The 12,785-nt window shown below is 36.9% G+C and overlaps 1 protein-coding gene across 14 annotated transcripts in view; it reads left to right on the top strand.

Moving 5' to 3' along the window:
• Positions 1 to 12,785, top strand: part of PTPRS (protein tyrosine phosphatase receptor type S) — a 216,383-nt gene that overhangs the window by 195,954 nt on the left and 7,644 nt on the right. For all 14 annotated transcript variants that reach the window (XM_072405081.1, XM_072405082.1, XM_072405084.1 and 11 more), the window contains 4 exons: positions 314 to 492; positions 577 to 703; positions 7,246 to 7,371; positions 8,331 to 8,485. In XM_072405081.1, the coding sequence (XP_072261182.1) occupies positions 314 to 492; positions 577 to 703; positions 7,246 to 7,371; positions 8,331 to 8,485 (587 nt within the window). The remainder of the gene's footprint in view (positions 1 to 313; positions 493 to 576; positions 704 to 7,245; positions 7,372 to 8,330; positions 8,486 to 12,785) is intronic.

Consider the following 12,785-nt stretch of genomic DNA (forward strand, 5'->3'; position numbering starts at 1 on the left):
GATCGCCAGTAAAAAGCTGTCGGATAAGCGCGGCTCTGTGCGCGAGCTTTTCCGGTTGTTGAATAGCGCGATCGCGCGCGATTCCGGATCGCTAATACGAATGCGCGACCGATAATCCGATTTTGTTTGATGAATCAGGGGCATTGGGTTTACTTTTTTCTTTCTTTATTACAGGTATGTAAAAAAGTAAATAAAACAGAAGTAAGAAATGTGTAGGGGGTTACTGGTTGCAAAAAAACGTGAAATAAGAAATCTAGGTGCATGTGTGTCTTCTGCATTTTTACAATTTTGATTATTATTCTTCCCATTTTAGCGCCTTGCCAATTCTAAAGCTCACACTTCCAGATTTATCAGTGCCAATCTTCCATGCAACAAATTTAAAAACCGCCTTGTTAATATCATGCCATATGAGACCACAAGAGTTTGCCTGCAGCCAATCAGAGGAGTGGAGGGTTCAGATTATATTAATTCCAGCTTTATAGATGGATACAGGTATGGCCTATTTTTTTGTTTTGTTTTAATGGTTGTGGGATATCTATGTGTGCAAACAATAACATTTCATTTTGCATTTCCCAGGCAACAAAAAGCATACATTGCAACACAAGGACCTCTTGCAGAAACCACAGAAGACTTCTGGAGGATGCTTTGGGAAAATAATTCCACAATTGTTGTAATGTTAACAAAACTTAGAGAAATTGGCAGAGTAAGTGGTTTCTTCTATATGCCTTCTGTATGTTCTTTTAGGATGTATTCTATCAGTAAATAATAGGAGAATTGATGCATGGTTGCATTATTTATTGATGGTGACAAGGATGTCCGCAATATATTATGGCAAATCTTTTGTGTAGCTTCTTTGCTGTTTAAAGATAAACCAGCACAGACAAAAGAGAATTTATTGCAGCATTATCTATAGCTCTCTCTATAGCATCCACTAGTCTTTCTTGTGTAGGGTGCATCCTTAGCTTGACACGACCTGCTTGATGCGACCTTTGCACTCGTACATTGCTTGCTGTGAAGGAGACCCATCCAGCTCTATGTAAGCAGAGTGATGGATTTTCTTAATGCTCCACTATATTACCTATACCTGGGCTCAGGAAAGGTTTTCATTAAAAAATAAATAAAAACACCAGTTTGTTTATACTGCCACTCCCTAGTACAGTTTGTAGTTTCACGTTCTGCAAATGTTAGCTGCCATAGTATACATAGTATAGTATACAGTCCTTAGTTAAGGGTATTCCTATCATTCTTGTATTTTTGTGGCCCAGGCATGGTCTCAACTCAATAAAAGCTTATATACTACTCTCGTAATATACACACCAATTCTTGTTAGGAATAATACTAAAAAAATTACCTTTTGAATGTTTTTGCAATTAAGAGAACATGAAAACCTTTATGGATGGCCCTATTACTGAAATTTGCTTATGGTAATACCCTGGACCCCACACTAACCGACCTGTTCAACCTCTCCCTTTCCACTTGTATCTACCCCTTGGTTTTCACAACATGCCATTATTCCCCCTATCCTGAAGAAATCCTCACTAGACCCATTCCTATCTTCTCGCTACTGTCCTATTTCCCTTATCCCATATGTTTCCAAACTTCTTGAGTGCCTTTTCTTTAAAGCTCTCCGACTACCTGAACACCACCCTTGGAAGTGGTCATGGTTTCACAGGTAATATAGGTTCTGGGTAAACTCACCTTGGGCTTGCTCACTTTTGGTTGGTGAAACAAGTAGTTAGAAACATAGGAAGTTGAAAACGAAAGGATTGGTTTTAAACGAATTTAAAGAAACTACAAATTGTAAGTAATCTTTTATAACTGAAATTAATAAATATTGTAACTGGAAAAATGAATGGCAGCAACATGTGGAGGGTGGAGAGAGGTAAATCAGGATGAACATGTAGGAAGCTAGGTTACTGTAGTTACAGGGAGTTGTAGGGGCTCCCAGAAAAGGAAGCCCAGCCCTGTGTTTGAGCACCCTAACAAATTTTCAAATCTGTGAAGACGTTCAGGTGGCAGACCCAGTGTTGCATGACCCAACTGTCTTGGTCCATGTTGGAATCATTGGTAGGATATACTCTATATAAATTTATATATAAATCAGTTTAAAGAAATAGTTTTCAAGCTGAAGGAAATGACCTCCAAGGATATATTCACTGGAATATTGCCTGTGCCATAAGCAACAACAGGAAAGGCAACGAGAGCTAAGACAGATAAATGCATGGCTTTTGTCCTGGTGTAAAAGGGAAGGTTTTGAGTTCTTGGAGCACTGGGCTGACTTCTCATTTGGGTACAACCTATATGCCAGAAATGGTTTGCACCTTAATGGAAGGCTGTGCTAGGGGAAAGATTTAGGGAAGTATTTAAACTAGGATAGAGGGGGTGGGACAGTTAAATAAGGTGACAGAAAGGTCAGGCAGGAGTCAGTCACTAGTGGAGGGTGGATTGGGAATAGTTGGGGGAGGGTGATGGATAAATATAAGGAGTTGGATTGTGGATTGCACACTACTAATAGTACTGAAAAACAAAAGGATTTGGTAAATGCAGCAATGGTTTTAAAAGCCTGTTCACCAATGCTAGAAGTCTGGCAAACAATATAGGGGTCTTGGCTTTGTTCTTCAAATGACGTGGCTGTCAATATTTCTGGTTATACTCTCTTTCGTAAAGGCAAAGTCAAAGAAAAGGTGGTGGTGTTTGTCTGTATGTGAAAGGTGATCTAAAAGTGAATGTGAAAAAAATTTTTATGGAGCAAGTGATGGGTGCAGTGGAATATAGGAATGCATAATGCACAGTTAATTATTGTAGTCTGCTAGGTCCCCCAGTGTTAAGGAAGAGGAGAAGCTGGCATAGTTGGCATAGTTTTATTAACACTGGGGAACGCATTTAAAAATGTTTGAAAACATTTGAAAAAAAATTTACGCTTATAGCTTTTCGTAGAGTGTTCAATGTTAGGACTATCCCGCCGGATGCTCCAACAATAGTCAGCCATCATATGTACATCCCATCCACCCTGAAACCGTCCTTCCATGACCTTCAAATTTTGATGGAATCATTCAACTTGCTCATCACTTACTGCACTAGGGTTTTCCGGGAAGTTAGAAAGATGGCTATGCAGAAAATGCACCTATTGCACCAATGCTTATATTGCAACCAAGCATTTTGTAGCTCTCCATGAGTTTCTGAACAATTTCTGTGTAATTATTTGCTCGTGTGTTTCCAAGAAGTCTTTGACAATGGCTTTGAATGATAACATTCTTTTCGACTTTAGACATTGTCCTGATGAAATGTTCATCTTTAATGAGCTGCCAAATCTGTGGACCATCAAACACACAGCCCTTTATTTTTTCAAATGACAGGCTAGGAAATGCTAAAATTAGGTACTTGAAACAGTCTCCTTCAGTTGGCAAAGCTGTAACAAACATCTTCATCAGACTCAGTTTCATGTGCAGAGGTAGGAATAAAATATTCTTTTTGTCAACAAGTGGCTCATGAAGAATGTTTGGATCACCTGGTTTTAGGGCAGATCTTGGGAGGCCAATTCCTTTTCACCCAATGCCTCTCAGGAGCTCTGCTGTCCCACATACACAGATAACAGGGATACTTGGTGTATCAGCGTTGCTGTCCAAGAAGGAAGCATACCATTTTAAGGTCAACACAGATGATCAAATTGTGTTGGTGATATTGCAACAACTCAATGACTCTCTTTATGTCTGCATATCCTTCACAAAGAGAAACTGAATGGCCAATTCAGACTGACCTAAATATATTGCCATTGTGAAGGAGGACACACTTTAAGCTCCGCTTTGAGCTATCGATGAATAGTCGCCGTTCAGTTGAGTTATAGATTGGAATTCCCAATTCCTTCAATAAACCAGGCATGTTATGGCAACACACAAAATAAACTGTCCGTTCCAAAGTACTGCAGAAATGCAATTTCTCTGGTTCGAAAGTAAATACCTTTGTTCTTTTTTCGAGTAAGTTTTTCCCATGCTGTCTTGATGCTAGGAGTTCTGAAGCCTTCTTCGATAGTCCTAAATCACATGCCAGATCACTCAACTCATGCTGATTTCAGATTTCATCTGAATGAGTCACTGGGTGTATAGCCAATGGTAGACTAGGATACTCTATGTTACATTTATTTTTCTTGTTATATCCTGAAGTTTTCACTATACAAAAGTAACAGTCACTGAAATGATCTTCTGTCTCTCGCCAAACAATAGGTATACCAAGTGGCATCTTATCACATGTTCCCTTTGTCCACATCCATAAACCCTCGACACACTGTTTGCACACCTTATGAGGGGCCCAAGACTTATCTTGATCACCAAGTTTAACTTTGGAATATGCCAAATAGGCTTGCTCTACAAATGTGCTGAAGTTCGCCCTTTGACTGGGAATGGTGAAACTGCCACAGATATAACAAAATAAATCAGGGTTGTTTAGGCACTTATGACGAGAAACAGCAAAGCCAGACATGATCTGAAAGAAAAGAAATACGTGTGTAGGTAGAAAAATAAAATTTGCTTATTCACTACGTAGAGCAGCGCACAACCTCTGACCACACTGTCTTGCGTGTAAATTATTAGCCCTTTACAAATCCATGCTACAGTAATCGCAATAATATAAGCGGTAGAGAAAAAACATGACGTGATAGAAGAAAACTAACTGCACTTTCAGAATCAGCATACATTTTTTAATGTAAATAAGCTTAAAAAGTCAAAAAATGTGTTCAAAATTGTTACCCAGTGTTGGAGCTTTTAACTACCCTCACATTGACTGGAGTAATGGCACTGCAAGTACAGCAAAAAGTAGGAAATTTATGATTTTTTTTTTTTTATTTGAATAGTTTTTTTTCTTTCAATGCAGAGCTTATACCAAATGTACATAAAAAAGAGAATCTGGGTAGCAGTGACCCTAATATGATTTCATTTATAAGTTAGCTTTTGACAGCATATCATGTTAATATCTATTCTCACTACTGTCTATAATGTGGTTTGGCCTGCACTTCACAAATCTCCTTGGAGCACTATATGATACACCTTCAGCCTCTATTTCCCAGGGTGGCTTTCTGTCCTCTATTTTGATCAAAAAAGACACTAGACAAGGCTGTCCTCTTTGCTTTAGCAATGGAGCCATTGGCCATTGCTATCAGATCCAATCCAAATATTAAAGGCATTTCTTGTGGTAGCATGGAACACCAATGTGCTGTCTTTGCAGATGATGTACTAAAATCTTTCTCTCCTAACCATTTTACCAATTTGTTCAGGCCTCTGGGAGAATTTGAAAGGATATCGGGTTTATGGGTCAACAGTACCAAATCACAAGCTCCTAATATTAATGTTTAATATTAATACAAATTTCAATGGAGTGGAAAATTGCTTCAATATCTTGGTATTAACTTGACACCTTCATATCAAACCCTGTACTGTTCCTATATGAACCTCTTTTTAAAAGTATTCTCTCAGACCTGAACAGATCGATGAAGTCCCCCCCATCATGGTTTGTACAGATACTCCATTAAAATAAATGTTCTTCCCAGACTACTTTATCTTTTCCGCACTCTCCCTATCCCCATTTCAGTCCAGAATCTACATCATCTGCAAATGAAAATTATGCACTTTATTTGGAATGGGAAAGCAGGGTCCAAAGGGCCTGTCTGTGTGCTACACGTACTCAGGGAGGTTTGAGGGTTCTCTATAATATCCATTATTACCAGTGCAGCACAATTAGCCCAAATCTCATTGTGTAACATCTTTGATCCCAATGGATAGACTTGGAGGGGTTGGCTTGTCCACAGCTTCCCCTATTGGTCCTTTTATGTACTTCAAGGAAAAATAAATCTCAAATGAAATGCCCAGCGCTTGCCAATTCTCTGACATTTTCGGATAAGCTCCAATCTCACCCACAAAATTTCTCGACCCATGTTCCTTTAACTTCACTATGGAATAGCCCAGAGTTCTCCCCTGCTAAGAACTGTAACAGTTTTCAGTGGTGGATATCCGAAGGCTTCCTGAAAATAAAAGATGTGCTGGATGTGAGAGGTATTTTTGGCTTCAAACTTAGAATGGCTTCCCCACCTTACAGACCCGTTCCTTTTGAAAGTTCTGGCTGATTTCTAGCCGATATGAGAGTCCAGATATTCTTGCTATATTTAGCTCTTGCCTCCCCTCATGCAAAACTTAAATATATGGATCAATGGGAACAGGACCTTGGGGTATGCTGGTAAAATAAAGACGGGGAGCCTAGGCGAAGCTAATTGTAGGGTTCTTTTGAGGTGGTATATGGTCCCAGACTGACTGGCAAAATACACTCCAGCAACTTCCCCACTGTGCTTTACAGGGTGTGCGACTAGAGGCTACATGTTTCACATTTGGTGGACATGCCCAAAAGCCCAATTGTATTGGTCTGCAGGTTTTCAAATATTTTTTATGTTACTTCTCACAATATCAACAAAGCTCCAGAATTGGCATTGTTTAGCAAATTGGATTGCCCTTTACTTTTCTGCTTAAGAAAATTGATCAGCCTGATCCTATTAGCTGCTCAAATCTCTCTAGCAAAAGCTTGGAAACAACCTAATATTCCCTTTGATCACATAGCTGCAAAATCGAACTGGATCATGGGTTATGACAAGTTATCTAGTATACTAACTGACAGAATGGAGAAATTTGAAATAATGTGGTCACCCTGGATTAACTACAATTCTTATTTAGACATTCAACATTGCTAGGTCTCCCCCCTTTTCTCTTCCCTACTCCCCTTGTCTGTTTTCTCCTCGTCTCCCCCTTGTGTATTGTCTTTTTCTGGCTTTCCCTCCCCATCCACCCCCTTTTACTCATTACCTATATGAACATTTACGTTCTAATCTTTTTAGTTGGACTAGTATTTTAGTGTTTTTATTCTTTCTTCTAATATTTGACATTTTCTGCTTATCCCATACTATGTATACTTTTTATTTTATTATGTTTGTATGTACCAATATTTGTTGCTCGTTTTATCCTTGCCAGAATTTTTCATATGTTACATTGATCATTGAATGGAAAATATTTTCCTTTTATCCCTCTTCCAACTTTGTGGTGTTGTAATGTAAAAATGTTTAAAATTTTCAATAAAAAGATTGAAATACAAAATCAGAACACAAACAACAAAATAAATATTTATATGTATATTTTCCAATATGTGTACCATTGCATGTATAATTCACAATTTAAAATTGGGGATTGACTGTACACTGTTCTTATTTTACAGGAAAAGTGCCATCAGTATTGGCCAGCTGAACGATCTGCTCGATATCAATACTTCGTTGTGGATCCAATGGCTGAATACAACATGCCTCAGTACATTTTGAGAGAGTTCAAAGTCACAGATGCCAGGGTAAGATTATAAGAGCTGCACAGAATACGTCAGGCTTGTTTAAAAATAATGTATACTGCATTTAAATATTTTTTAATTATGGGCTAGGCTTAAAAACTTTTATTTTGGGTATTTTTTTAGCTTAATATACCATTTTAGGTAATAATATTTGTGTTGTGTAATATCTATACATCCAAGTTAATGTATCAGAGCCTTTTGGCCAGTAAGACAACTTATCATAGTGATGGATCGATAGGACTATGTAAGAGGTAGAAGGTAACAGGTAACTTTGATACAGAGCATTGTCTGTCAGAATGATGTGACATACCAGGAAATTGCTGCAGATTTGACCTTATACTTTTTCTTATGTCATTCCTACCATTGTTAACCTGGATTTCTAGTTCGTCTAAATTAAAAATTAAAGAAGCAGAATAAAAGGTGTATTTTTGTTACTAGAATTACTGTAATAAACTAGTTTTGAATAAAAGTGTTGGTGAATTTTATTTCAGAGAAACCGAATTACTTTTATAACTAGCCTGTCCAATTCCAAGATAATTCTTAAGTCAAGTTTAGTGTATGTCCTGGAAATTAAGGTAAAGTAATTTAGCAGCCTTTTAACCCTGACATTTCAGCAATTTGTAAATAAATATTCTCAGGTACAGATCTTCATGCCATGGAAATACTGATCTGTGGTATAATTATGAAATAAAATATTGTGTAGTTAACGCAACACAGTTCTCAGACTATGATGCAGTCACTTTAACATTAAATTTGCAAGAGTCTATATATAATATTTTATAGGTTAGAAATTCAAGCAAAGTAGTCATTTAAGTAATTAGTGTCAATGTTAATCAATGACCAATGCCTATAGAAACATTTTATTTATTGTAATATATTTTTGTTTTTTTAGCTAATTGGCTAGTCAAATATTTACTTGTTTCATCTGTTTAAAATAACCAACATTACACATCTCCCAACAGGATGGTCAGTCTCGTACAGTACGACAGTTTCAGTTTACTGATTGGCCAGAGCAAGGCGTGCCAAAATCAGGAGAAGGTTTTATTGACTTTATTGGCCAAGTACACAAGACTAAGGAACAATTTGGTCAAGATGGTCCAATAACAGTCCATTGCAGGTACAGTAGAAATCAAAACCGGCAACCACTAATGGTCACTTACAAATAACTCCCAGCTGTCCCACCTAGGCAGTTTTTTAGTTTTATTATTACAATGATAATGTTCTTTACAATGATTGACAGAATCTTAAAAAAAATGTAAAAAGCTAATTCAATTGTTTACAATAAATAAATACTAATGCTGTTTTTAGGTAAGCTAATCATTTTCCATAATATTCATAATATGTCATAATATTACTTAAATGGAGATTACAAGTGTGTATACAAAGGGTTTTAAGTAGCTTGTAGTATAAAGTGAAAAGAACACTTTCAGCAACGCTATAAAAAGGTGTTTTAAAAAATACAACAAAAATACACATCTCACTGACAAGAATATATTTTCAGACTCTTTTGCAATTATGAATGGTATACTAGGTTGTCTTCTTTCCCTTTTAATCTTCATTTTTACTTTGGAACCTATTTTATGAATCATTTGGGCTAATCCTTATATTAATGGTCTATGGGTGGAGAAAGTAGAATGTAAAATTGCAGCTTTTGCTCATGATTTATTATTTTATATAGTTTTTACCTAATCCTGCTATTTCTCTGCTCAGTCGTATGATGGAACTCAATCAATATGGTAACTTCTCCATTTTCAAAATAGATTTACAAAAAAATTAATAGATTTAAAAGCCTTTTCTGTTTAAATGTGCTAAGAAAGCAGTTACTTATTTAGAAGTCAGGATCTCTAATAATTTATCTAAACTCTACTGAAATTTTAAAATTCTACCATTGTTGCAACAAATTCGGCAAAAAATTTTACAATGGATTTCACAAACCTTTTCTTGGTTTGGCTGATGTAATGTTTTAAAAATAGTAATGCAACCTAAAGTTCTTTAAGTTCTGCAAGACTTTCCAATTGCTGTTCCAGCTGTTCGGATCTGATCTTCTGGATTATTAAATCTAATTTTTAGTTTCTTTGGTAAAAAAAAAACTGCTAGACTTTGATTTAGATATTTATGATTATATAAACTGGAAGGGGGTATAGGTCTTCCAGACCTTGGATCCTATTATGCAGCAGTGTATCTAGGAGGTATAATATATTGGAACCAGCATGCTAAGTGGAAGCAATGAGTGGATATTAAACATTCTTTTGCAGGTTCTTCTTTGGCAACACTTCGTGGTGTGAATGTTGTGCTCACTAAGTGCCCACTAATATGTTGCGCTTTACTAAGTACCCATCCACTCATTAGTATCTCATTACGTATATTCTGGATATGCAAAGTTCACTAAGATCTCACCCTCCTCCTCCCCTAAATTTCCACTTTTAGATTTTCTGGCATTTCATTCAGGTTGTTTAAATCCAGGATTCAGAGTTTTTGTAGAATATGATGAACATTGATTTTTTCTATGTCAACTTACTTGGCCTCCTTTTCCTGAGTTGTGGGAAAAAAGAGATATCAGCATCACTAGGTTTTTGGAAACTCATGCAGTTTTATCATTTTATATGTGCTTTGCCAAAACCAGAACAATTTATTGTCAAATAACTGTTTTTAAACATTTTGTGTGGATCAGGGACCAGCACAGCATGTCATTTCTCAAATATATGCAGCAATAATTTCCTTGAATCAAGCTGAAAAACTACAGTTTTTTTCAAAATGGGAGAGAGGTCTCAGTTTTATGTTTTCTCGAGCAGATTTTAAATTAATATTTCTGATTCATAAATCCTGTGTAAGTACTTCATACCAAGAACTAGGTTATAAATTGCTTACTAGAGTTATAAAGTTATTGCACAATTTCTCTGAAAGGGTTTCGGATAGATTTTGGCTTTTGGGATTGCCCCAAAATACAACATTTCTGGAAGCAGGTTCATCACATTATTCAGAATTTATGGGTTATGAGATACCCTTTGCACCTGCATTCTATGTTTTCCATCAAGCAGATTTTACTGGGCAAGTGTATTTGATGTGGATGCATCAGTAGGTTTACAAATGTGTCTGCTGCAAACACAACCTACTTCCTCTAAGCTCTAGGAAATTATGTCATCAAAGTCAGACAGAGAAAACAAGTTGCAGTAGCAAGAGTGCCCAGTAAAACTACTTCTATTTAAACTGTGTACATAAACAGAACCTGTTGATAGACAGCACAAAAATTATGTAGACAACAATAAAATATACTGAAAACCATATAGCTTTTAAATGTGGAAGCACTGTTGAATCAAAATATGGTATTGTTGATTTTGTACTTTATAAAAGTTGCACAAAAGTCAATGTTTTTTTTTTCTCCTTCTGAATGGCCGCAGCCGATCTGCCCTTCCTCTATACCCCAACTCAAACACTGCTCACAAATTAATGGTGATTTATAAAAGATATTCAACAGAGCTGAACATTCCAATAGAAATAGGAAGAACTGAACACATTTATAGAAGACCTTATACTGATCTTATACAAATAAATGGAGAACACTTTGCAGTTGACTAGAAAATCTTCCGGTTAACTAGGATTATATTCCAAGGAAAACATCATTCCTGTACTTGTCTAACTAGTTCAGTTGAGTTCAGTCAGGGTTCAGTTGAAAGGTATCTGTATGGTTACCAACACAGTAATTACTTTGGCGTTCTCACAAGCCACTCTCCTTTGTTTTCAAGAAACTAAGTTATTTACATCCAGTTTGGAAAAGATTAACATTCTCCAGTCAGTCAGGTCTCCATCCAGTAATTTGAGGGGGGGAAGGGGGGTGCTTGTATGTGGAAGATTTTGCTGTGAACAGACAACATGCGGTCAAAGGAGCTCTCCATGCAGGTGAAACAAGCCATCCTTAAGCTGCAAAAACATAAAAAACCCATCTGAGAAATTGCTACAAATTTTAGGAGTAGCAAAACCTACAGTTTGGTAAATCATGGGAGTAGGCGTATCGATATCCAAGTCTATCTACAAGAAAAAAGTATGGGGAAGGCGTGGAACAGCTCATGATCCAAAGCATACCACATGATCTGTAAAACAAGGCGGAGGCAGTGTGATGGCTTGGGCGTGCATGGCTGCCAGTGGCACTGGGACACTAGTGTTTATCCATGATGTGACACAGGACAGAAGCAGCGGAATGAATTCTGAGGTGTTCAGAGACATACTGTCTGCTCAAATCCAGCTAAATGCAGTCACATTGATTGGGAGGCGTTTCATAATATAGATGGACAAAGACCCAAAACATACAGCCAAAGCAACCCAGGAGTTTATTAAAGCAAAGAAGTGGAATATTCTTGAATGGCCAAGTCAGTCACCTGATCCTGAACCCAATTGAGCATGCATTTCACTTGTTGAAGACTAAACTTCGGACAGAAAGGCCCACAAACAAACAGCAACTGAAAGCCGCTGCAGTAAAGGCCTGGCAGGGCATTAAATAGGAGGAAACCCAGCATCTGGTGATGTCCATGAGTTCAAGACTACAGGCTGTCATTACCAGCAAAGGGTTTTCAACCAAGTATTATAAATTTATTTTCAGCTGTCCAAATACTTTTGAGCCCCTGAAATGAAGTAATTGTGTTAAGAAAAGGCTTTAGTTCCTCACATTTTTATGCAATCTTTTTGTTCAACACATTGAATTAAAGCATAAAGTCTGCAGTTCAACTGCATGTGAGGTGTTTCATTTAAAACTAATTGTGGTAATGTACAGAACCAAAATTAGAAAAGTTGTCTCTGTCCCAATATCTATGGACCTAACTGTATAAATTTGGCATGTCATGTAAGACATCTACCGTCGCAGGGCAAAAGTAATTTTTTCCAATAATGTTCACAGATTATTTCCCTTTTTATTGACTATATAACATTTCCAGTAAATCAAAAGTTTACATACACTTTATTATAGTAGCATTGCTTTTAATTTGTTTAATTTCAGCCAAATGTTTTGGTTAGCTTTGTATAGGCTTCTTACAATAAAATGCTGGAAGTTTGGCCTATTTCTCTAAATAAAAGTGGTGTAACGGGGACATGTTCATAGGCCTTCATGCTTGCACATGTTTTTTCAGTTCTGAGGGCTTTGTATTGGCCACTCCAATTACCTTACTGCTCCTAAGCCATTGTGCCACAAACTTGATAGTATGCGTGGGGTAATTTTACATTTGAAGAACTAATGACTTCAACTGTGGTTGTACTGTATGTATTGTGAGATTTTGTTTTAAAATAGTTTTCTGATCACTGGTGCATGTCTATTCTTTTTCCTTAAGTGCCTTTGGACATGTTTGTAGCCACACCTAAAGGACTTTTAACCCTACAAAGTAGACCACCAGTGGGCGCTGCAGGCATTATCCTCCTCTTTAGACAATAAA

The sequence above is a fragment of the Pyxicephalus adspersus genome, chromosome 3, assembly GCF_032062135.1.
Source record: "Pyxicephalus adspersus chromosome 3, UCB_Pads_2.0, whole genome shotgun sequence".
Classification (NCBI taxonomy): domain Eukaryota; kingdom Metazoa; phylum Chordata; class Amphibia; order Anura; family Pyxicephalidae; genus Pyxicephalus; species Pyxicephalus adspersus.